Genomic DNA, 27,234 nt, shown 5'->3' with positions numbered 1-27,234 from the left:
AAAGTACTACTCAGTTCCTTGACCATATCTTTGTTCCCCATTATTACTTTTCCAGCCTCATTTTTCCAGTGGTCCAATGTCCATTCTTGTCTCTTGCTTACCTTTTATATGTCAAAAAACTCTTGAAATTGTCTTTAATATTACTGGCTAGCTTGCACTCATATTTCATCTTTCCACCTCATTGCTTTTTTTTAAGCTGTCCTCTTCTTGCTTTTAAAAGCTTCCCACTAATCCTCGCCACTTTACTTTTTCTTTTACGCTGTCCTTGACTTGCCTTGTCAGCCATGATTGCGTCGTGCTCCCCTAAGCACGTTTCTTCCTCCTTGGGATGAATTTCTGTTGTGTCTCCCGAATAACCCCAAAAAACTCCTGCTATTGTTGTTCCACCATCTTCCCCTGGAAGGCTCCCCTTCCAATCAACTCTGGCCAGCTCCTCCCTCATGTCTTTGTATTTGCCTTTATTCAATTGTAATACCATTACATCTGATTCCAGCTTCTCCCTCTCAATTGGCAAGGTGAATTCTATCATATTGTGGTCACTGCCTTCATGGGTTCCTTCACCTCAGAGAAATCCTCACTAGCTACAGGTGATGTCCCAGAGGGCTGGAGAATAGCTAATATTGTTCCTTTGTTTAAGAAGGGTAACAGGGATAATCCAGGAAATTATAGGCTGGTGAGCTTTACGTCAGTGATAGGGAAGTTATTTGAGAAGGTTCTTCGAGACAGGATTTACTCCCATTTGGAAGCAAATGGACTTATTAGTGAGAGACAGCATGGTTTTGTGAAGATGAGGTTGTGACTCACTAACTTGATCGAGTTTTATGAGGTGCTGAAGAGATTGATGAAGGGCAGTGGATGTGATGACAAGGTCCCTCATGACAGATTGGTGCAGAAGGTGAAGTCACACGGGATCAGAGGTGAGCTGGCAAGGTGGATACAGAACTTGCTCCGCCATAGAAGGCAGAGAGTAGCAATGGAAGGGTGCTTTTCTGATTGGAGGGCTATGACTAGTGGTGTGCCGAAGAGATCAGTGCTGGGACCTTTGTTGTTTGTAGTATACATTTAGGACAGAGGTGAGGAGAAATTTATTTACGCAGAGTGGTGAGCCTGTGGAATTCATTACCACAGGAAGTCAAAACATTGTATGGTTTCAAGAAGCAGTTAGATATAGCACTTAGGGCAAAGGGGATCAAAGAATATGGGGGAAAGTGGGATTAGGCTATTGAGTTGGATGATCAGCCATAGGGTAGCAGTGGAAGGGTGCGTTTCTGAATGGAGGGCTGTGACTCATGGTGTTCCGCAGGGATCAGTACTGGGACCGTTGCTATTTGTAATATATATATACATATAAATGATTTGGAGTAAAATGTATTCAGTTTAATTAGTAAGTTTGCGGATGACACAAAGGTTGGTGGAATTGTGGATAGTGATGAGGACTGTCAGAGGATACAGCAGGACATAGAGCGATTGGAGACTTGGGCAGAGAGATGGCAGATGGAGTTTAAGCCAGACAAATGTGAGGTATTGTAAAGTCTAATACAGGTGGGAAATACAGTAAACAGCAGAACCCTCAAGAGTATTAACAGGCAGAGAGATCTGGGTGCACAGGTCCACAGATCACTGAAAGTGGCAACGTAGGTGGAGAAGGTAGACAAGAAGGCATACGGCATGCTTGCCTTCATCAGCCGGAGCATTAAGTATAAAAATTGGAAAGTCATGCTGCAGCTGTACAGAACCTTAGTTAGGCCACACTTGGAATAGAGTGTTCAATTCTGATTGTCACACTGCCAGAAGCATGTGGAGGTTTTGTAGAGGGTGCAGAAGAGATTTACCAGGATGTTGCCTGGTATGGAGGGCATTAGCTATGAGGAGAGGTTGGAGAATCTTGGTTTGTTCTCACTGGAACGAAGGACGTTGAGGGGCGACCTGATGGAAGTCTACACGATTATGAGAGGCATGGACAGAGTGGATAGTCAGAAGCTTTTTCCCAGGGTGGAAGAGTCAATTACGAGGGGGCATAGGTTTAAGGTGCAAGGGTCAAAGTTTAGAGGAGATAATAATCTTTATTAGTGTCACAAGTAGGCTTTACATTAATGCTAAAATTAAGTTAGTGTGAAAATCCTGTGTGAGGGACTTTTTTTTTATATAGAGGGTAGTGGAAGCCTGGAACTTGCTGCCAGAGGTGGTGGTGGAATAGTGACGTTTAAGGGGAATCGGGTTGGTAGCGGATCCCAAGGAAAGGAATTTGTGGAATGCCTACGAGATGGTTTTTTGGGAGCAGTTGAGGTAGAGCCCACTAGGGAACAGGCAATTCTGGATTTGGTGATGTGCAATGAGGCAGACTTGACAAATACACAAATTGGATGGGAATAGAGGGATACAGACCCCGGAAGTGTAAAAGGTTTTAGGTTAGACAGGCTGCATAGTCAGCGAAGGCTTAGAGGGTCGAAGGGCCTGTTCTGTGCTGTACATTTCTTTGTTCTTTAGTTCCCTGATGAAGTCTGCCTCATTACACATCACCAAATCCAGAATTGCCTGTTCCCTAGTGGGCTCTACCTTAACTGCTCCCAAAAAACCATCTCGTAGGCATTCCACAAATTCCTTTCCTTGGGATCCGCTACCAACCTGATTTTCCCAGTCCACCTGCATATTGAAGTCCCCCATGATTATTGTAATATTGCCTTTTTTACATGCCTTTTCTATCTCCTGATTTATTTTCTGCCCCACATCCTGACTGCTGCTAGGGGGCCTGTACATAACTCCCATCAGGGTCTTTTTTTCTTTGCCATTCCACAACTCTACCCACACAGAAGCTACGTCATCTGACCTATATCGCTCCTTGCTATTGATTTAACTTCATTCCTTACGAACAATGCAACCCCACCCCCTTTGCCCATCTGCCTGTCCTTTTGATAGGACATATATCCTTGGATATTTAGATCCCAGCCCTGATCCCCTTGCAGCCACGTCTCGGTGATGCCCACAACATCGTACCGGCCAATTTCAATGTGTGCAACAAGCTCATTTACCTTGTTTCATATATGGCGCGCATTTAGGTACAACACCCTTAGTCCTGCCTTGACTGCCCTCCCACTATTTAGTTTAAAGCCCCATCTACAGCCCTAGTTATGCAGTTCAGGTGGTGGCACAGTGGTATTGTCGCTGGACTAGTAATCCAGAGACCCAGGATAATGATCTGGGGACCCGGGTTCAAATCCCACCGCAGCAGATGATGGAATTTAAACTCAATAAAATATTTGGAATGTCTAATGATGACCATGAAACCATTGTCGATTGTCGGAAAAATCCAACTGGTTCATTAATGTCCTTTGGGGAAGAACATGTGCCGTCCTTACCTGGTCTGGCCTACATGTGACTCCAGACCCACAGCAATGTGGGTGACTCTTAATTGCCCCCTCAAGGGCAATTACGGATGGACACAGCCTGCGCTGCCCACATCCCATGAAATTATTTTAAAAATGAATTTTCAAGGACTCCCAGCATGATTCAGGCTAACGCCATCCAACAGTCGATTGCTGTCTCTCTCATCCTTTCTAAAGTGAGATACCCAAAATCACCATAGCTACTATTTTTACACAGGAGCATTGTCGGACATTGCGCCCCTGGAAGGATGTCAGCAATTGAGAGAATGCTGAAAGGATTTACACAAATGGTTTCAGATGAGAGACTTCAGTCATGCGAATAGATCAATGAAGCTAGGGGCAGCAGGGTAGCATAGTGGGGCAGCATGGTAGCATAGTGGCTAGCACAGTTGCTTCACAGCTCCCACACACCAGGGTCCCAGGTTCGATTCCCGGCTAGGTCACTGTCTGTGCGGAGTCTGCACATTCTCCCAGTGTCTGTGTGGGTTTCCTCTGGGTGCTCCAGTTTCCTCCCACAGTCCAAAGATTTTCGGGTTAGGTGGATTGGCCACGCTAAATTGCCCTTAGTGTCCAAAAAATATTAAGTGGGGGTGACTGGGATAGGGTAGATATGTGGGCTTCAGTAGGGTGCTCTTTGTAAGGGCCGGTGCAGACTCGATGGGCCAAATGGCCTCCTTCTGCACTGTAAATTCAACGATTCTATGATTTAGAGAAGGTCCAGAAGAGATTTTATAGAGTGGTTCAAAATCATAAGGGACCTGCACAGAGTAGATTGAGTGAAACTGTTTCCATTGGGTGTAAGAGTCAAGAACCAGGGGATACAAAATTTAAGTGTTTGGTAAAAGCAGAGACGGTTTGGAACAGCGCCCTCCTTCCCCAGTACTGGTGCCAATGCCCCTCCCAGAAGAATAACAGAAAATTCACCACATAGGAGTTTGCAAAGAAACACTTCAGCACAATTGTGGAAACACATTTCAACAGGTGCGGTTAGTTTGTTGACTGTGCCAGGTGAACAGCAGATGGAAGCACAATTTAGTCAGCTGTAGCAATTTTCCTCAGAGAAAGTGATTTCCAACTGATGTAGGTGATTTTCAGCAGTTTCGAGCATCTTTTGAGGCGGCAGAGGGAGATCTGAAAAGTCATCTGAGGAAGGAGCAGTGCTCCGAAAGCTAGTGTTTGAAACAGGCATGTTGGACTTTAACCTGGTGTTGTAAGACTTCTTATTGTGCTCACCCCAGTCCAACGCCGGCATCTCCACATCATGACAAAAAGGGAGATTGCCCTAGTGTTTTGCAGGTTTGTAAAACAAACATATTGGAAAAGGTTGAACAAGGCACCAAAAATAAATGCAGCTGGGAATACAGATCACCATCATTACCCTGTCAGATTGACAGTCTACACACAGGAAATCACAATTTGTCAGCACTTATCAACCGTAGCTCAGTGCTAGCTTTCACCTCTGGAACAGAGAAAGCAAATTCCAGGTTCACTATAAAACAAACACAACCCATGCCGATGCTGTAATGCTGAGGGTGTGTTGTACTGTTGGAGGTGCTGTCTTTCTGTTGCAATATTAAACCAAGATCTCATCTATGCTCCAGTGAACCCAAAAAATCCTATGCCAATCTCTTGAGAAGCAGATTTCTCTCCAATATTCTAGCCAATCCTCATGACTTAACCATCAATATTCAAACAGATTCATCTGCCATTTATCTCACTGTTGTTTGTGCGATCTTGTTCTAATGGACACTGCACATGCAGTTACACTTCAAAATAATTAGTTGACTCTGAAGTGCTTTGCAATGGCCTGTCAAGCAAGGCACTATATTCATGTATCCCTTCTTTTCAGTACATCTCAAGACATTGACCACCTCGGCTTCAATGTGCACATGCATATTTAAAATTATCAAAGCGTACAATGGATTCAAAGTTATTGGTGTAAGATTCAGAATGCACATTCTAATGCATGGTCACACTTTGGTTCAAAAAGAAGATGGTTAGTACTGGGAGGAAACATCCGGAAAGATCCAAATATACAACACCGTTCATAATCAGCAAGTGACAAATATATAGATTACTAACCGGCTTATTAGAAACAGTGAATGGAATTGAGATTCAGATCAGCCAAAATCCTACTAAATTGCAGAACAGGCTCCAGGTGCTCAATACTACCTCTGTTCCTCTGTGAAGATAGTAATTTTGGTTTATTTTGGGTATCTTACTTTTGGAAGGATGAGTCAGCAATCGAGAAGATGCTGAAAGGATTTACGCAAATGGTTTTAGATGAGACACTCCAGTCACATGAATAGATCAATGAGGTTGGGATTTAGAGAAGGTTGAGAAGAGATTTTATAGAGGTGTTCAAAGGGGCCTGGACAGAGTAGACCAAGAGACTGTTTCCATGGGGGTGGAGAGTCAAGAACCAGGGGCCACAAAATCAAAGTGTTTGGGCAAAAGAATCAGAAGGGACGTGGAATCATCAGAGAATTCCTACAGCGGAGGAGGCCATTCGGCCCATCGGGTGTGCACTGACCCTCCAAAAAGAACACCATACCCAGGCCCATTCCTTGCCCCATCCAATCTTTTGCGCATGAAGGTGTGATTTATCATGGCCAATTCACCTAACCTGCACACCTTTGGTCTGTGGGAGAAAACCGCTCACCCGGAGAAAACCCACGAAGATTCGGGGAGAATGCGTAAACCACACAGACAGTCACCCAAGCTCGGAATCGAACCCGGGTCCCTGTCGCTGAGAGACAGCAGTGCTAACCAATGCCACCGCACTTGTAAAAAAAACCATTTGTTCCCGGCAGATATTAGGATATGAAATGAACTGCCCGAAAATGTGAAGGCAGATTCAATTGTGTGCTTCCAAAGGGCATTGGATGGCCATCTGAAGAGAAACAAAATGCAGGGTTACAAGGAAAAGGTGGGGCTAGCTGAATAGCTCTTAGAGATCCGGCAGAGACACAATGGCCGAATGTTCTCCTTCTGCGCTGTAACCATGCTATGATTTTAACCCCTAAACCATCCCAAGAAACTTCAGCAGAGGTCCATTTTAATTATAGCCCAACACCTCAAATGAATTCTGTTATCATAGAATCCACAGCACGGAGACTGGCCCTTTGGCCCAAACTGGTCCATTCCAACCAAAAAGCCCACCTAAGCTAACCCCATTTTGCCTGAGTTTGGTCCATATCCCTCTAAACCTTTCCTATCCATGTATCTGTCCAAATGCCTTTTAAATGTTGTCAATGTCCCTGGCTCAACCACTCATTCCACCTACGTAACACCCTCTGTAAAAAGGCTGCTCCTCAGGAACTCAATATAAATCAGACATTGAACCTAGAGCCTTGCTGGTTCATATTTAGGGCAGGTTATGATACTGCTCGCTCTTTCAATGTTTGACAATTAGGGATCTTGGCTAGCTGCACAGATTGCTGGATTGTCAACCATTTGGTTTACACCAAAATCTGAACAGAAATCCAGAAGTGTGGCATATTTGGTTTTCTCCATTTCACTAATTTTAGTAGATTAATAGATTAGCAGCACTCTGATACCATACAGTAAGAAGGGCAGCACGGTAGCATGGTGGTTAGCATAAATGCTTCACAGCTCCAGGGTCCCAGGTTCGATTCCCGGCTGGGTCACTGTCTGTGCGGAGTCTGCACGTCCTCCCCGTGTATGCGTGGGTTTCCTCCGGGTGCTCCGGTTTCCTCCCACAGTCCAAAGATGTGCGGGTTAGGTGGATTGGCCATGCTAAATTGCCCGTAGTGTCCTTAAAAAGTAAGGTTAAGGGGGGAGTTGTTGGGTTACGGGTATAGGGTGGATACGTGGGTTTGAGTAGGGTGATCATGGCTCGGCACAACATCGAGGGCCGAAGGGCCTGTTCTGTGCTGTACTGTTCTATGTTCTAAGTCTTACAACACCAGGTTAAAGCCCAACAGGTTTGTTTCAAATTACTAGCTTTCGGAGCACTGCTCCTTTCTCAGGTCCGGAGCATTTAGCAGTCTTACTCTGCTCACCCCAGTCCACGCCGGCATCTCCACATCACTAATACTATACAGCTGTGTAACCAACTACTTATTACCACACAGTTAAAACTGAGTATCATAAATAGATTACATTATGAACTTCACAAGAAATCCAATTATAATGCAGAATTAAAAATGGAGAATACAAATGCTAGGTTCAAAGAAATTAAATTTGTTTGCAAGGATGGCACATCAGCTTTATAAGCAACACACCAAAGTATGGTTAGAATGTGCAAGCAACGCAGAGAGTACCTGTACGGAACCTCCGAGTTTGTCTGATGCCAGATGTGTTCCCAAATGTTGTGTACTGGGCTGACAGCTGGATTGAGGGTCCCAAGCTCCATTGCGATCTGCCAACTGCCCATGTTAAAAAGGGAAAAAAAAAAGAGAAAAAAAACAAAACAAAAAAAAACACAAAAGTAAGGAGAGAATCATGCTCAGGCAAGCAGATACAGCAATTATATAAAAAGCAAAATTAGTAAATCTGCCAAATTAAAATTGCAAAGTGCATTAGAAAATAAGTGACAGTGAAGATGACAATGAGTTGAGGCAATATCAGTGAGCGAACAGAAAATAATAATGGTTAAGGTGCAAGAGCAATTCTAGCATAAAGAGAAAAAAAACCCGACCTCCATAAAAGCAACCCATTTATTATCCCTAGCTTTAGAACTCTTTTTAGGGTTTGGAAAAGCTTTCACTTGCCAACGTGTCTTTGTATAGAGTTGGCCAGCCAGAAAAGACGCGGTAGGAAAATACTGGAGCTGTACATAATAATTAACGTGCTAAATAAAATAAGTTTTGTTTTTCTCTATAACTTGGTGTGGACTCCTTTCGTTGCCCCTTACAAAAGAGATCTATCGCCTTCTCCCACTAAACACCCACGTTCCCCTGTTAGCCAGTATTGTAAAGTTCTCTCTCTTCTGGTGTTGCCCCTCCCTCCTTTAAATAACAAAGAACAAAGAAAAGTACAGCACAGGAACAGGCCCTTCGGCCCTCCAAGCTCGTGCCAACCATGCTGCCCATCTAAACTAAAATCGTCTACACTTCCTGGGTCTGTATTCCTCTATCCCCATCCTATTCGTTTATTTGTCAAGATGCCCCTTAAATGTCACTATCGAGTTTATTCAACCGCTCCTCATAGCTAATTCCCTCCATACCAGGCAACATCCTGGTAAATCTCTTCTGCACCCTCTCTAAAGCCTCCACATCCTTCTGGTAGTGTGGCGACCAGAATTGAACACTATACTCCAAGTGTGGCCTAACTAAGGTTCTATACAGCTGCAACATGACTTGCCAATTCTTATACTCAATGCCCCGGCCAATGAAGGCAAGCATGCCATATGCCTTCTCGACAATTTTACAACAGTGGAGGATAATAAGTCATCAACTCTCTCCTCAAAAAAGCAACCTTTGGCCCATTGTCCTTGACAAACTAAACTCTAATCTCCAACCCACCTTTCCTTTCTGAAGTTCTTGAATGTGTTGGTGCCAAGCCTATTGCCATCTTTTCTGGAACACTGCTTGAATGCCTCCAATCAGATTTTTGCCCCTGCCATAGTACCAAAATGACTCTTACCAGAGGCCTTATGGGACAGTGACAAACGAACTTTTACTCTTCGTATTTCTCGACCAGCTAAAGGCTTTAACATGGCTGACCAAACCATCTTCCTCCACCGCCTCTCTACTGTTGTACTGCTGGGTGGGACTGCTCTCATGTGGTTGCCTCCAGAGGGACATTATTTTTCTTCTGCCCACTGTCCCTCGGTGATATCATCCAAAAGCAGAGCTAGTTTTCACCTGTAGGCAGACATCATCCAGCTCTAGCTCACACCTCTCAACTCCTCCACTGTTGTATACCTGTCAGGCAGCTTATCCAATAGTACTGGATGAGCGGAAATCTCATCCAATTAAATATCCAGAAGACTGAAGCCATTGTTTATGGTCCCCAACAGTCCCTGGCAACAGTCTGAGATGAAGTCAGCCTCTTCTTTGGCATCATATTTGACCCAGAGATTAGCTTGTGACCTGATATTCAAGCTATCACGAAGACCGCCTATTTCCATCGACACATCAGCCTACTTTGCCAGTTTCATTTCTTCTCCTCATTCATGCCGTTGTTACCTCTAGACTCAACTATCCACTTGCACTCCTAATCAGAACTCCCAAGTTTCCCCTCAGTAAATATGAGTCATTCAAAACACTGCTGCCCAATGCCCTCAACTCGCACAAATTCTCATTCACCTTTGTGCTCAGTGACTTACAATGGCTCCCGCTCAAATTAAATCTTGACTTTAAAATTCTTACCCTGGCTTTCAAATCCCTCCATGGCCTTGCCCCTTCCTATCTCATGTCATCTCCTCCAGCTCCACAACTGTGTGAGGTGCCTGCGCTCCTCTCATGCTGGTTTCTTGTGGATTCTCAATTTCAATTGCTTCACCATTGGTGCCTGTTCCTTAAGCCCCAAAGTTCCAGAATTCCCTCCTTACACCTTCCTTTCTCATTTAATATGCTCCTTAAAACCTACCCTTTTTGAGCAAGCTTTTAGTTACTGACCTAACCTCCTTATGAGGCTCGCTCGATATCATCCTTTGTTTTATGATGCAGCATCTTGGGACATTTAATGACATTACAGGTGATACAATACTTGTTGCTGCTGTAAATTGTTACTATGTTCCAAATACACTGCCATATAATCTAAACTTGCAATATTAAAAGTATATTTCGATCAAGTAGCAAATGCGATCAGAAAACAAGTGATCGGATTAAGTGGGTCACTTTTAAAGCATTTTGAATAGATACCATTTAGATATATTTTTACTGATAGCCCACTAAGCTTTTACAAAGAACACAGCACAGGAACAGGCCCTTCGGCCTCCAAGCTTGCGCCAATTATGTGCCCTATCTAGATCAACCGCCTGTATCCTTCTATACCCTGTCTGTTCATGTGTCTATCCAGATAGGTCTGAAAGATCACTAGCGTATCTGCCTCAGCCACCTCACTTGGCAGTGCATTCCAGGCTACCATTTCCAAAAAAGGCCTCTAACTGCTCACTATATCTATGTCCCTAATAATTTTATAAACTTCTATAAGGACACCCCTCGCTCCATCTCAATCCCAGTTTATTCAATCTCTTACTCATAGCTAATACCTTCCATACCAGGCAACATCCTGGCAAACCCTTTCTGTACTCTCTCCAAAGCCTCCACGTCCTTCTGGTAGTGCGGTGACCAGAATTGGACACAGTATTCCAAATGTGGCCTAACCAACGTTCTATATAACTAACATAACTTTTGAGCTTTTATACTCGATATCCCGTCCTGTGAAGGCAAGCATGCCATATGCTTTCTTTATCACCATTTCCCGTAGCAGCCTCCCCGGACAGGCGCCGGAATGTGGCGACTAGGGGCTTTTCACAGTAACTTCATTGGAGCTTACTCGTGACAATAAGCAATTTTCATTTTCATTTCATCTGTGCTGCCACTTTTAAGGGTCTGTGGGCCTGCACAGATCTCTGTGTTCTGCCATTTATTTTATAGCTCCCACCTGAATTGGATCTACCAAAACGCATCACCTCGCATTTGTTCGGGTTAAATTCCATCTGCCATTTCTCTGTCCAATTTTGCAGCCTACCAATATCCTGGTGTATTCTCTGACAAGTTTAATGTTTTGGTTAAAAGCAACAATTTCAATGCAAGTCTAACCATGAATATGAATTTGAAATTTATACTCACTTCTGCTCTAAATCAGGACAGATGCTAAACAGAATTAAAATGACGAAGGGTTTAAAATAAAACTAGTAAGCTACTGCTGGATTTAAACTCCAGCTTCTTCATTTGTCTTCTATTGTGTTTAATCTCGAGTATATCATAATATAGTCAAATGGAACATTTTTAGAAAATGGTAATGTTTTTAACTTTGAATGTTATACCTACACTGTCCATTATTTATTTAGTCTCTTGCCCCTTTTTAAGCCCCATTTCTCTTTCAAAACCTTTTGCTTGTCTACAGATTGAGCTGTAAATTCAGAACTCAAAAAGTGACAACCGAGCATACATCTGGAAAACATCCTGAACAAAAGACTTACAGTCAAGGTCACTGAGTCAAGGTGATTGAACCAAGTTGAACTCCATCTGATGATACTGGATGTCAGAGTTTTTTTGTGACTTGTGTCACACGGAGGAATCATACTCAATGGTTTCATTCAATGGTTTTGATGTATGAAAAGCAGATATGGTTTAAACATCATGGTTCAAGCTGCAGCTATTATAATATTTCCCGATCATCTGTAGCTAACTGTTTTGAATCAACTATTCAGCTTTGTTGGCCCACAGTTACAGTTATAAACAGCTGTAAATAGTTGGAAGTATGAACACGATTTATCTACATTTTAAATGCCAACCTCTTTAAATGTAACTTAAAATTAAAGCACATTACAAGCTATAATAAAGGGGCTGCACATTACCACTTAGTTACACTCTAGCATTATGGATCAATTCCGGCTGACCTCACATCAACTGTTTGGATCCTTCCTGCCCCATGAAACAAGGTAAACAGAAGCTAATGTCCAGACAAGAAAAGATGATTTAAAAACCATGAACATGATTCAACTGAACCCCAACTCGGGAATTATATTTATTCTCAGACCCAAAATACCAAACATGTAAATTTGCACCTGAAAGATTAACAAGGCAGTTTATTCTTGCTCTGTTTTTGACATTTCACTGATGCAGTCCCATTCTGCTCGCATTCAAAATGAGTTACAGCCACCACAGAACTGTTGCTTTCATAATCGAGAGGTCTCATAGGAAATGACGCCACAGTCCCAGAGAACCACAGGCTGCTCTCCCATTTGAGTGTAAATGTTGACCATAACAGCTGTTCACCAGTGAGACACAGAAATAACATATCAGCCATTGGGGTCGGCTATAATCTTACAGGAGGAAAACTGAACTCTTTTTAAAATTAGAATCACCGTGCACCTGGCTCTATCATCATTCCCGTACCAGCCTCCCCAAACAGGTGCCGGAATGTGGTGACTAGGGGCTTTTCACAGTAACTTCATTTGAAGCCTGCTTGTGACATTAAGCCATTTTCATTTTCAAAACCAGAATGAAAAACCTGCCCCACACACCCTTTGCGCAGCCTCGTCTGATCCCAGATACACAAGTGTCTTGTTAAAAAAAAACTACATCCGAATTTAAGTTCTTGAGGTGAGCAAATGCCCTCAACCCTCATCACTAGGCCATTCAAACCCTTAACGTTCCAGGTGACCAAATGGATTGGAGGTCTCCTACCATCCCTTTTTCCAGAGTCAGCCATTCCCACCAAGAGAGATTTCCCAAGGGATACCGAAAGGGTAAAGCAAAATCCACCCAAGAGGCCATCAAGCCAAGTCAATAGACTGGACATGGTCAGCAAACCATCCCCAACCCCTCCCAACAACACCATTATCATTAAATGTGACCACATCAAATGTGAATAAGAGAAAGGAAACCAAAGATTTGCCCTAATTCTAAACCTGCATTTAACAAAAATCAAACAAAACCTCTCAGCTCATTATCTAAAAAAACATTACAATGAGCTGCAGCAAACCCTCCAAAACCACTCCAATTAATTAACTCCCCAGTTAGCAGGGAGACTCCCACCTGGAGAAAGAGGAAAATAGATAAACATAACTTTGATAAAGAGATGGGAGTCCCAACAAGTTATTAGCAACAGAATTGTCCACACAGGGCCCGGTTACATTTCACAAGGTCCTCGCTCCTTTTTAGCTGGCTGTACAACGGCCGTCCTTTTATACTAGCGCTGGGTTAACTTCGTCTAACGAGCACAAAATAATCATCCCAGCTGGATGAGCTCTGTGCAGGTTATTACAATAACAAAATAGCAAAACCCCATTTAACTTGTGCACCCCACCAGCGATTAAATGTTGTATCGAACAACAACATTGAAAAAAGGGAAGTTATATATTAACACAAGAACCCCACATCGTACAGAACCCCAATTCTAATCGAGGACTGTAAGAACTTAATCCCAAACACAAGAAAAAATATGAAATACAAACAATACAACATGTCCGTCGACAGAGTCAAAAAGCAAATTACAATGTGGCCAACTTGCGCTTTTTAACAAGAGTCCGCAACTCTGCCATGTCAAAAAACGTATTTTCCCTCAAATGTTACTCTGAGACGAGCTGGAGAGACCATCCCGAATCAAACTCCACTTTTGTCCAGCACGGCATTGACTGCGTTGAACGCAGGTCTTCTTTATGCTGACTCCGTGCCCACGTGATGATATAACCTGATGATGGACATAGAACATAGAACGATACAGCGCAGTACAGGCCCTTCGGCCCTCGATGTTGCACCGACATGGAAAAAATCTAAAGGCCATCTAACCTACACTATGCCCTTATCATCCATATGCTTATCCAATAAATTTTTAAATGCCCTCAATGTTGGCGTGTTCACTACTGTTGCAGGTAGGGCATTCCACGGCCTCACCACTCTTTGCGTAAAAAAGCCACCTCTGACCTATATCTATTACCCCTCAATTTAAGGCTATGTCCCCTCGTGCTAGCCACCTCCATCCGCGGGAGAAGGCTCTCGCTGTCCACCCTATCTAACCCTCTGATCATTTTGTATGCCTCTATTAAGTCACCTCTTAACCTTCTTCTCTCTAACGAAAACAACCTCAAGTCCATCAGCCTTTCCTCATAAGATTTTCCCTCCATACCAGGCAACATCCTGGTAAATCTCCTCTGCACCCGTTCCAAAGCTTCCACATCCTTCCTATAATGAGGCGACCAGAACTGTACGTAATACTCCAAATGTGGCCGTACTAGAGTTTTGTACAACTGCAACATGACCTCATGGCTCCGGAACTCAATCCCTCTACCAATAAAGGCCAACACACCATAGGCCTTCTTCACAACCCTATCAACCTGGGTGGCAACTTTCAGGGATCTATGTACATGGACACCGAGATCCCTCTGCTCATCCACACAACCAAGAATTTTACCATAAGCCAAATATTCCGCATTTCTGTTATTCTTTCCAAAGTGAATCACCTCACACTTCTCCACATTAAACTCCATTTGCCACCTCTCAGCCCAGCTCTGCAGCTTATCTATGTCCCTCTGTAACCTGCAACATCCTTCCGCACTGTCTACAACTCCACCGACTTTAGTGTCGTCTGCAAATTTACTCACCCAACCTTCTGTGCCCTCCTCTAGGTCATTTATAAAAATGACAAACAGCAACGGCCCCAGAACAGATCCTTGTGGTACGCCACTCATAACTGAACTCCATTCTGAACATTTGCCATCAACCACCACCCTCTGTCTTCTTTCAACTAGCCAATTTCTGATCCACATCTCTAAATCACCCTCAATCCCCAGCCTCCGTATTTTCTGCAATAGCCGACCGTGGGGAACCTTCTCAAACGCTTTACTGAAATCCATATACACCACATCAACTGCTCTACCCTCGTCTACCTGTTCAGTCACCTTCTCAAAGAACTCGATAAGGTTTGTGAGGCATGACCTACCCTTCACAAAACCATGCTGACTATCCCTAATCATATTATTCCTATCTAGATGATTATAAATCGTATCTCTTATAATCCTCTCCAAGACTTTACCCACAACAGACGTGAAGCTCACCGGCCTATAGTTACCGGGGTTATCTCTACTCCCCTTCTTGAACAAAGGGACCACATTTGCTATCCTCCAGTCCTCTGGCACTATTCCTGTAGCCAATGATGACATAAAAATCAAAGCCAAAGGCTCAGCAATCTCTTCCCTGGCTTCCCAGAGAATCCTAGGATAAATCCCATCAGGCCCCGGGGACTTATCTATTTTCACCTTATCCAGAATTGCCAACACTTCTTCCCTACGCACCTCAATGCCATCTATTCTAATAGCCTGGGTCTCAGCATTCTCCTCCACAACATTATCTTTTTCCTGAGTGAATACTGACGAAAAGTATTCATTTAGTATCTCGCTTATCTCCTCAGCCTCCACACACAACTTCCCACCACTGTCCTTGACTGGCCCTACTCTTACCCTAGTCATTCTTTTATTCCTGACATACCTATAGAAAGCTTTTGGGTTTTCCTTGATCCTACCTGCCAAAGACTTCTCATGTCCCCTCCTTGCTCGTCTTAGCTCTCTCTTTAGATCCTTCCTCGCTTCCTTGTAACTATCAAGCGCCCCAACTGAAACTTCACGCCTCATCTTCACATAGGCCTCCTTCTTCCTCTTAACAAGAGATTCCACTTCTTTGGTAAACCACGGTTCCCTCGCTCTACCCCTTCCTCCCTGCCTGACTGGTACGTACTGATCAAGAACACGCAATAGCTGTTCCTTGAACAAGCTCCACATATCCAGTGTGCCCAACCCTTGCCGCCTACGTCTCCAACCTACACATCCTAAGTCATGTCTAATGGCATCATAATTGCCCTTCCCCCAGCTATAACTCTTGCCCTGCGGGGTATACTTATCCCTTTCCATCACTAACGTAAAGGTCACCGAATTGTGGTCACTGTCTCCAAAGTGCTCACCTACCTCCAGATCTAACACCTGGCCTGGTTCATTACCCAAAACCAAATCCAACGTGGCCTCGCCTCTTGTTGGCCTGTCAACATATTGTGTCAGGAAACCCTCCTGCACACATTGTACAAAGAACGACCCATCTAATGTACTCAAACTATATCTTTTCCAGTCAATATTTGGAAAGTTAAAGTCTCCCATAACAACTACCCTGTTACTTTTGCTCTTTTCCAGAATCACCTTCGCCATCCTTTCCTCTACATCCCTAGAACTATTAGGTGGCCTATAGAAAACTCCCAACAGGGTGACCTCTCCTTTCCTGTTTCTAACCTCAGCCCATACTACCTCGGAAGAAGAGTCCCCATCTAGCATCCTTTCCGCCACCGTAATACTGTCCTTGACTAGCAGCGCCACACCTCCCCCTCTTTTGCCCCCTTCTCTGAGCTTACTAAAACACCTAAATCCCAGAACCTGCAACAACCATTCCTGTCCCTGCTCTATCCATGTCTCTGAAATGGCCACAACATCGAAGTCCCAGGTACCAACCCATGCTGCCAGTTCCCCTACCTTATTTCGTATACTCCTGGCATTGATGTAGACACACTTCAAACCACCTACCTGAACACTGGCACCCTCCTGCAAAGTCAAATCTGTGCTCCTGACCTCTATACTCTCAATCTCCCGTACCCCAAAACTACAATCCAGGTTCCCATGCCCCTGCTGAATTAGTTTAAACCCCCCCAAAGAGCACTAACAAATCTCCCCCCCAGGATATTGGTGCCTCCCATAAAGTCTTAAAACATCATCAAAAGGTCTGTTGGATAAATGACAACAGAATGTTGCATGCTGAATAGGCAGAGTAAAAGACAAGTGTATGCTAATACCAGGTAAGTGACCCTATGTATTTTCCAGCAGAAAAAGGAATGCAGATCAATAGCAACACAGTTGCTTGTGTGTGATAGCATGTAAATACTTGTATGTTTCAATACGCACAAGGACATAAGAAATAGGAGGCAGTGGCTCTCTGCCCATGGAGTCTGCTCTGCTATTCAATAAGATCATGACCTCAGCTCCACTTTCTTAGCTGCAATGACACAAATATCAAATTCTGAAGTAGCACTTATTAATTTGAATTTGACCAAATATTACTTTCGATATAGTACGTGGAATTCCTTACTGTAACCTACTGCATAGAAATCATCATCGCTGAGCTTCTCCCTTGTATGGCTAGAGTTTCACTGCACAACTTTAATTGTCTGTCATAACAATAATTTTGTTTCCTGGATTGGATTCTACTCTAACAACGATTTTTGAAATATTCGCACACAAGCAAAGATTCCATCTCAGGCACCAGTATTCTGCTAGGACTGCAGTACAAATAAAATTTGTACTGAGCACATATTGATAGAATTGTGCTGGTGAAAACCAAATACAATACAAAAGCCTAAAGAAACATTTATTCACCGGATGAGCAAAATACTGACAAGCTTCAATTCGTTACTCATCCCAAGGTGCTGCTTGTGAGCATTTATCTTAAGCAATTCTTTTACAATTCAGTCAACCCAAGGTTTGGGACTAGACTCAGAGAGTAACAGATTCTCTTCCCTGAAAAGATTTGCAAACTAGTTGAGATTTTATGACAATTCAACAACTGTCATTGTCATTCCTTTCTGTTGCAAGCCAAAAAATAGATTATTGTGTTGAATTTAGTTTCGCAATTCACCATGCTAGGATTGAACTCTCAACCGGAGTTACTACAGGCCCAGTAACAGAGCGGTGATATTATCCTCCACCACTACACTATCAAATCTCCTGGTGTGGCATTATCATGAAAACAGTACAGGAATGTAACAGTTGAGACTTGGGAGTTTCAAGATTTGAAAGTATTTTACTACACGTCACTAAAGCAAATTTCAAACTGGCAAAACCAGTTGCTGGTGGAAACAGTGAAGTATACTATTTATTGCGAACACCCCCAGTTCATATACTAGTATAGTTACCAGGCTGTAGCCATACATTTACCAAATTCATGAATTCTTCCAACATTGAAATATTACATGGAAGCTCCCACCGCTATGAGGAAAATATTCATCAAGTTCTTACCTGTTTGGTTTGTTGTGTTGCTTTATCGCGGTTGGGTGGCGAGAGTGGTATGTCAGCGTGGATTGAACCAATAGGAGTTGGCTAAAGTTAATGAAAAAAACTTGCATTAAAAAACTCCTTTTTCTGTTATCATTGTTGTGGGTCTTAGTTCAGACAAGTTACAGGAAAGAGCAATGTTTAGCCCTAACTTCAGGAAAGTGGGTTACAAGCAAGGCTTGGATTCTAGCTTTCAAGGGGGAATGTAAGAGGGGGTTTTAGAGAGGGTAAAAAGAACAGACAGGAGTTCGAACTGAGGGGAAGCTCGGAGGGGTTCTACAAGTCATGGGCACTATTTATTATGCACTTTCAAGAACTGGATAACATTGAACATTAGTTGGGGGGGATGGGTGGGAGGGTTGGGGGGAGGGAGGTATGTATATTAAAGATGACTATGGGTAATCCCCGATTCCTTTTTGTCATTTGTTTATGTTAGCATGTGGGGTGATGTCTGGGGGTTGGTGGGAGGATGGGATCGTTGTTATTATTATGGGGTTTGACATATTTGTTGTTGCTTATTGTTTGTTGTTGGTGGATGTAAATTCGGGAAAAAATGTGAAAAAGGAGAATAAAAATATTTTTAAAAAAGAACAGACAGGTTTAATCTTTTATTCTCTTTCAAATTAAATCACCATAGGTAGAAAATGGTAAATGGCAAGTTAAAGATGAAGAGTTATATTATGGCATTGAAAATGGCCGGAGGAGAACTAAAAAAATGATTTTTAGCTTAAAAGAACGTCAGCTACTCGGACAGGTGCAAGGCCTAGTTTAGAGGAGTTTAGAGATGTGCGATGCAGGTTTTTTTTCCCCCACGGAGGGTGATGAGCGCCAGGAATGCGCTGCCAGGGGAGGTTTTGGAGGCAGATACATTAACCGTGTTCAAAAGGCATCTAGACAAATACGTGGATAGGATGGGTATAGAGGGAAACGGAACTCGGAAGTGCTGACGGTTTTGGCCAAGGGTGGTGTCACGACAGGTACAGGCTTGGAGGGCCAAAGGGCCTGTTCCTGTGTTATACTGTTCTTTGACATTAGAGGTATTGGTCCAGATAGACTTACTGGTGATCTGACAGAGGTCTATACAGTAATTAAAGGGGTTGGTAGCATCCCTGTGGCTCGATTATTTCAGTTTAAACATATTCGGAAGGATCAAGGAAAGTTTAGACTATGTAAGAACAGGAACAGACTGGATGTTAAGCAGTTTTTTTTTCCTAGACAGCAGTGGGCCTCAAGAATACATTAATTGCTATTTGGTGTGGTGGGTGCTGATGCCCATTATACCCTCAAGAGGGAGCTGGATCATTCACAAATGGGGCAGACACAGCATTATAAATGTTTTTCTATGTAACACTTGGCCCATGTAATGTCCTGGACTAGTTTGGCCATCATGGTGCGGGACAGGTTTTTGGGATAAGCTTCTGTATTCACAGCATAGGTAAGAGGAAGTGGAAGGCAGCACGGTGGTGCAGTGGTTAGCACTGTTGCCTCACGGCGCCGAGGTCCTAGGTTCGATCCCGGCCCTGGGTCACTGTCCGTGTAGAGTTTGCACCTTCTCCCTGTATCTGCGTGGGTCTCACCCCCATAACATAAGATGTGCAGGGTACATGGATTGACCACACTAAATTGCCCCTTAATAAAAAATATGTAAGAGGAACGGGAGGCCAAGGACATCCTTGGGGATCTGGAGGCGGTACTACCGCTCCTCCTGGCCCATAGGTAATGCTATAATAGCTGGTTAACGTCTCGAGCCAGTAACTCCCCTCCCTTTTACCACCAGGTTAAGTCACACAACACCTGTAAAATAAGTGGATGCCTAATGCAAGTTCATCAAATGAAGTTTTTCACCTTTCCATAGCAAACCTGCTGCCATTTATGCAGCAGCTTAGGGATGCGTTCACTTAAAAAAAAGAATCCTGAAGGCATCAACTCTTGCTGGTTATATTTCTATGCATATTGATTGTTCCCTGATATATTGCCAAGTTCTTCATACGCGAATACAGACAGCAAATACCAGCAGGTATTCAAGTGAAAAGGGCATTGCTGCTGATCTGCAAGCTGATGTATGCTGGGAAGGGTTTACTCAATAACCATCAAGAGTGAGAAACCTTGAGTGGCCTCCCTCTCTCTAACTCAAAAGTACCAGGGTAAATTATAGTGTCTTCCCCTTTACCCTGGTTAAAACTAGCTAATGTAGCAAAGACTGAGTTTGACCTGGCAACTTGCTGTTCTGTATCCCTCAGCTGCTTTCCAACCAGAGCCGCAATAGGAGTGAAGTTAAAATCAGTTATGGATCGAAACTAGGATTTGTTTTTTTAAAACCAGCTGTCGCATATTAAATGGTTCCCTATTTTTTTTGCAGTTTTTAGGGGTTCAGCTTACAAGACAACTTCATCAAGTTTGAAAGCCAATTGAAAATTTGTAGAATACTTACTAGTGGTTTGCCAACCCAGTCATATTCGTAATCAAACACAAAGCCATTTCTATCAAACAAATCAGTGAAGAGTTTTCGCAGGTATTCATAGTCTGGTTTCTCAAAAAAATCAAGTCTTCGTACATAGCGGAGGTACGTTGCCATTTCTTCTACAAAAGAAGGTGATATTAAATTGAATTTTACACCTCATTATATTCATTAGTTACTTTAAAGAAAAAGGACACTCCAGGAATAAGCAGAATCAGTGGACCATTCCTATTTAGAAGCATTTCAGCTGTATTCTATTGATCCCTATTCCATCTATTTCAGCAGTTAAAAGTGAAGCAGAGACACTACATTTATGTACTATGGATGCCTTTGGAGTCCATGTCTTAATCTTGCTCCTTAGTTTGTCTTTAAATCAAATGAAACCCATTTGTCTTCTTTTCACTTTCTAAAAGGACACATTCCATTTCTGTCTTGAGCACACCTCAAGTATAATTACTTAATCTTTACCTAGAAATGAAAATATTCTGGGAAACGTACTAACCACAGATAACATTTACTCTTCCAGCCCTCCAAGTCTACATGGCAATTCAAAAGGAACAATAAACAAAGCTTACACAGTGTTTGCTTGGTTCACCTTGGTAGCATTCTCACATCAGTGTCACAACCGGAGTCCAAACCCAATTCTAGGACCTGAATGCCTAACTAGGCTGACTGAGAACTTGGTCTAATATGACTTGATGAGAGTCAATATGGATGCGTAAAGGGAGTTGCCATCTAAGTAACCTAACTGAATCTTTTGAGAATTAATATCTTAGATAAGGGAATGTCCATAAATGGCTGGAGAACTTAATAAGTACTTTGCGTCTGTCTTCACAGTGGAAGACATGAGTAATATCCCAAAAATTATAGAGGGTCAGGGGGCTGAGTTGAGTATGGTTGCCATTACAAAAGAGATGGTGCTAAAAAAGCTAAAAGGTCTTAAAATTGACAAATCTCCTGGCCCCGATGGGCTACATCCTAGAGTTCGGAGGGAGGTGGCTGAAGAAATAGCGGAAGCGTTGGTTGAGATCTTTCATAAATCACTGGAGTCAGGGAAAGTCCCGGACGATTGGAAGATCGCTGTTGTAACCCTCTTGTTCAAGAAAGGATCAAGACAAAAGATGGAAAATTATAGGCCAATTAGCCTAACCTCGGTCGTTGGTAAAATTCTAGAATCGATCGTTAAGGATGAGATTTCTAAATTCTTGGAAGAGCAGGGTCGGATTAGAACAAGTCAACATGGATTTAGTAAGGGGAGGTCGTGCCTGACGAACCTGTTAGAATTCTTTGAGGAGGTGACAAGTAGGTTAGACCAGGGAAACCCAGTGGATGTGGTTTATCTGGATTTCCAAAAGGCCTTTGATAAGGTGCCACACAGGAGGCTGCTGAGTAAGGTGAGGGCCCATGGTGTTCGAGGTGAGCTACTGGCATGGGTTGAGGATTGGCTGTCTGACAGAAGGCAGAGAGTTGGGATAAAAGGTTCTTTTTCAGAATGGCAGCCGGTGACCAGCGGTGTCCCACAGGGTTCAGTATTGGAGCCGCAGCTGTTCACCATATATATTAATGATCTGGATGATGGGACTGGGGGCATTCTAGCGAAGTTTGCCGATGATACGAAGTTAGGTGGTCAGGCAGGTAGTGCTGAGGAAGTGGGGAGGCTGCAGAAGGATCTAGACAGTTTGGGAGAGTGGTGCAGGAAATGGCTGATGCAATTCAACGTGGGAAAATGTGAGGTCTTGCACTTTGGAAAAAAGAATCCAAGCATAGACTACTTTCTAAACGGTGAGAAAATTCATAAAGCCAAAGTACAAAGGGATCTGGGAGTGCTAGTCGAGGATTCCCTAAAGGTAAACATGCAGGCTGAATCTGTGATTAAGAAAGCGAATGCAATGTTGTCATTTATCTCAAGAGGGTTGGAATATAAAAGCAGCGATGTGCTACTGAGCCTTTATAAGGCTCTGGTTAGGCCCCATTTGGAGTACTGTGTCCAGTTTTGGGCCCCACATCTCAGGAAGGACATACTGGCACTGGAGCGTGTCCAGCGGAGATTCACACGGATGATCCCTGGAATGGCGGGTCTAACATATGATGAACGGCTGAGGATCCTGGGATTGTATTCATTGGAGTTTAGAAGGTTAAGGGGAGATCTAATAGAAACTTACAAGATAATACATGGCTTAGAAAGGGTGGACGCAAAGAAACTGTTTCCGTTAGGCGAGGAGACAAGGACCCGTGGGCACAGCCTTAGAATTAGAGGGGGTAAATTCAGAACAGAAATGCGGAGACATTTCTTCAGCCAGAGAGTGGTGGGCCTGTGGAATTCATTGCCGCGAAGTGCAGTGGAGGCCGGGACGCTAAATGGCTTCAAGGCAGAGATAGATAAATTCTTGATGTCGCGAGGAATTAAGGGCTACGGGGAGAATGCTGGTAGGTGGAGTTGAAATGCCCATCAGCCATGATTGAATGGCGGAGTGGACTCGATGGGCCGAATGGCCTTACTTCCACTCCTATGTCTTATGGTCTTATAAATAACATCCATACGGACTTCCAAAGGGCATTCAATAATATTTCAAACAAGAGACTATTGGCATAAATAAAGTGCATGGCATTGGATGCACCCCATTGACGTAGGTAGAGGATTGGTGAGAAGGCAAAGTATGGTCTCATTAAGGGTGTAATTTACAGCGGTCCTTCTGGATATGATCCAGGGCCTTAGCTTTTCACTATATCAATGGATTAATGCGAGGAATAGAGTTGCATATCCAAGTTTGTTGTAGGTGGCAAAACATGCAGCTGGTGCCAGAAAACTGAAAAGGGTAATTGATAGATTAGCTGAGTGGGCAAAATTGTGGCAGATCAAATACAATTTTGGTGAATGTGAAGTCATCCATTTTGGACACAAGAAATATAGGTCAAGGTGTTTTGTAAATTGTAACAATCTGAAACTATGGAGATCAGAGAGACAAAGGGTCGAAGCACAGAAATAACAAAGTTGGTGGACAAGTACAAATAGTTGAAAAGACTATCTCAAAAACGGCTGGACTAGAAAGGGGTGAAAGTTATGGTTGTATAAAGTTCTCGTTAGACTGTATCTGGAAGGGTGTTGAATTCAGGGTGTTGCACCTCGGGAGGATATTAGCTTTAGAAAAAGTTTGACACAGTGTAATAACTTGCACGTGGCATGCCGGAGATTCATTTAGCGGAGGATGATTGTTACCTTGTCCTGATTGACCGGGAATTAACCATCACCCGCTGGATGAATCTCAGGCATGCCACATGCAGATTAGTAGACCCTTCCCGATGAAGGTTGCACTGTTATCGGACACCAACACTTGGGGATTCCATGGGCACTGAATGTGTGCCTCAGCCGGTCTACAGTTGCCTTCGTGGTCACGGTCTGCACCTTGTGGACCTCAAGATACTTTGGGGTCCACCATGACGAGGAACATCACCCCCTTGAATGGACCGGCAAAGTCTGTGTGGACCGGGACCAAGGTTTACCAGGCCACTCCCAAGCGTGCAGAGCAGCAGGTTCTTCTGGGGCCTTCTGGTTCTCCCGGCAAGGGCCACAGTTTTGGGCCACCTTCTCAATGTTGGCGTCTATCCCGGGCCACCAAACGTAGCTGCGGGCAAGCATCTTTATCTTGGATTCCTCCAGAGGTCTTGTAGCAAAGGCAAGCGACCGCTTCCAGGACGTCCACCTGTATCCCCCATAACAAAACGCCGTCCTCACTGGCAGCACCGGGATTGTCCTCACTGGACCAGGAATTAATCATCCCTAGCTGGATACACATAGAATCATTGCAAGGCTAAATAGGTTAAATTCTGAAGACAGGTGCATTGATCAATTCTGCTCCCTTGTGCATAAAATGTAAGAATGGATCAGACTGAGGTGTTTGAAATGATTAATGAATTTGAAAGGATAAAGAAAGGGAAGCTACTCCTCGGGTGAGAGCCCTGAATGAGAAAACTTAAAATTATAGATAGACTGTTCAGGAGTGATGTCAAGAAGCAATTCTCTCTAACACGTCCACATCACCCCATCCAAAACTACTGTTGAGAACTGACAACTGAAAGTGGCAAAACTAAGACCAATAGATGGTTATTTGTCAAGAGTATTAAGCAAAATGGCAGCAACACAGATAAAATGGAGTTGAAACTCAAATCAACCATAATCTAATTGAATGGTGGAACAGGCTCGAGATGCTGAATTGGCCTAACCCCTGTTCTTATGACACTCCTATTGTGTCAGAAGCACAGCCTTTTGAACGAGATATTGAACTTAAGAATGGTCTGCTTAAGGGGACAAAACACTCCTCATATCTTGGGAAACATTTCTCTCTCCACTAAAACAGGCTTAATCACATTGACGTTTGATGAATTTTACCATGGACATAATAACTGGTGCATTCCCTTCATAACTAGTGACACCACTTCATAGTAGTTAATTGTATCTGAAACACTAAGATGTGTGAGCGACATAGTAAGGCATTATGTTAATGCAGGGCTTTTCATTCTTTGCAGAGGTAGTATTAGGTCTAATAGAATAAAAAAGGATTCAAACCTGGGAAGTTGTCACATAAGACTTCAACTGGGGTAGCTCGTTTGGTGTCACCTATTTTCTGGTACCTTTCTTTTAATGTGTCAGCCTATAACAAACATAATACAATCATAGATATAATTAGATACAAGTTAAAACTAATCGAACACCCACAAATACCTGATATTAAGCAAGATCTTCCATTGCAATTGCTCAGTCACAGCATGTGCTAAAGTGCAACATCTGAATTGTGATGACGAAAGTGCGACTGGAAGTAGTGCACAATCTATATGAAATATGCACTATACAGAAGGTCTTTCACAGATGGTGGATAGATATTAGATAAGTAATTTTGAACTGTAATATTTAATTTTTAGTTATTTCATCTACAAGACTAGAAATTATTTTTGGCAATGTTAGCAAACAAATGTTTGCTCAATGTTCCTCGAGTATGTTTAATGTGAACACAATCCTGCTTGAAGCAAATATATTGACATCAAACAACACCATGGACAAGTTTGGTCGCCTCGTGGGGAAACTATAATTTTTTTCAATTCATTTACAGGATGTGGGCTTCGCTCGCTAAGCCAGCATTTATTGCCCATTTCAAGTTGCCCTTCAGAAAGTGGTGGTGAGCTGCCTCTTGAACCTCTGCAGTACATGTGGTGTAGGTACACCCACTGTGCTGTTCGGGAGGGAGTTCCAGGATGTTGCCCCAGCGACAGTGAAGGAACGGACGATATATTTCCAAGTCAGGGTGTTGAGTGACTTGGAGGGGAATCTCTCGGTGGTGAAGTTCCCAGGTATCTGCTGTTCTTGTCCTTCTGATGGTAGTGGTCATGGGTTTGGAACATGCTGTCCAAGGAACTTTGGTGGGTTACTGCAGTGCATCTTGTAGGTGCTACACACGGCTGCCACTGTTCGTCGGTGGTGAAGGATTTGAATGTTTGTGGAAGGAGTGACAATCAAGTGGGCTGCGTTGTCCTGGATGGTGTTGAGCTTCGAGTGTTGTTGTGTTGGAGCTGTAATCATCGAAGCAAGTGGAGAGTATTCCATTATACTCCTGACTTGTACCTGTAGATGGTGGACAGACTTCACGCCGGGGTAGGGGTGTGTGTGTGTGTCAGGAAGCGAGTTACTCTCTGTAGGATTCTAGCCTTTGGTACCACATTATTAATATGGCTAGTCCAGTTCAGTTTCTGATCAATAGTAACCCCCAGGATGCTGGTTGTGGGGGATTCAGCGATGGCAATGCCATTGAATGTCAATGGTGGTTAGATCCTCTCTTGCAGGATGTGGTCATTGCCTGGCACTGGTGTAGCGCGAATATAATTTGCCACTTGTCAGCCGGTGACTGGATTTTGACTAGGTCTTGCGGCATTTGGACATGGACTGCTTCATTATCTGAGGAGTCACGAATGGTGCTGAACATTGCTGTGCAGTCATGCGCAAACATCCCCACTTCTGACCTTATGATGGAAGGGACATCATTAATGCAGCGATAAAGAAGAATATGATGTAAAACAATGAATGGTGGCTACTCAGACATTCAAACATAATACAGCAATGGTGGTTATTGGGACACACAGAAGGCCAGTTATAGGTCAACAATACTTTATGTTATAGTGTACTCTACAACAAATCATAGAATCCGTACAGGAGGCGGCTATTTGGCCCATCAAGTCTGCACCGACCCACTGATAGAGCGCCCTACCTAGGCCACTCCCCTGTAACTCCACCTAATATTTGGACACTAAGGGGCAATTTAGTATGACCAATCCATCTAACCTGTACACCGTTGGACATTAATATTTGACGATGAACATTCAGAATGAAATTAACCTATTGTACCTGAATTTCATTAATATGGGAGAACACTTCATCATGGAGAAATGAATCGGATGCCTTATTCTGGTTTTCAGATGAAAACTATAGGTGTACCAAGACAAGTTAAAAATGCATATCCACGTAAAAAAGTGTTCTTTTAAAAATGTGGACAACAAATTAAAAGAACGGAGGAAGGAAGGTTGTTGATGAAGCAGCTGAAGATGGTTGGGCTTAGGACACTATCCTGAGGAACTCCTGCAGTGATGCCCTGGAGCGGAGATGATTGGCCTCCAACCACCAC

The 27,234-nt window shown here is 43.3% G+C and overlaps 1 protein-coding gene across 2 annotated transcripts in view; it reads right to left on the bottom strand.

Moving 5' to 3' along the window:
• LOC119952965 (casein kinase I-like) overlaps positions 1-27,234 on the bottom strand; it is a 144,184-nt gene that overhangs the window by 22,694 nt on the left and 94,256 nt on the right. Inside the window, exons 8-11 of one of the 2 annotated variants that reach the window (XM_038776610.1) lie at positions 25,131-25,215; positions 20,540-20,688; positions 18,073-18,153; positions 7,670-7,774 (exon numbers count right to left, since the gene is read on the bottom strand). In XM_038776610.1, coding sequence (XP_038632538.1) covers positions 7,670-7,774; positions 18,073-18,153; positions 20,540-20,688; positions 25,131-25,215 — 420 coding nt within the window. The remainder of the gene's footprint in view (positions 1-7,669; positions 7,775-18,072; positions 18,154-20,539; positions 20,689-25,130; positions 25,216-27,234) is intronic. The other variant, XM_038776609.1, reaches the window with a different exon arrangement.

The sequence above is a fragment of the Scyliorhinus canicula genome, chromosome 18, assembly GCF_902713615.1.
Source record: "Scyliorhinus canicula chromosome 18, sScyCan1.1, whole genome shotgun sequence".
Lineage (NCBI taxonomy): Eukaryota > Metazoa > Chordata > Chondrichthyes > Carcharhiniformes > Scyliorhinidae > Scyliorhinus > Scyliorhinus canicula.
This window is presented reverse-complemented; position numbering and strand designations above follow the sequence as displayed.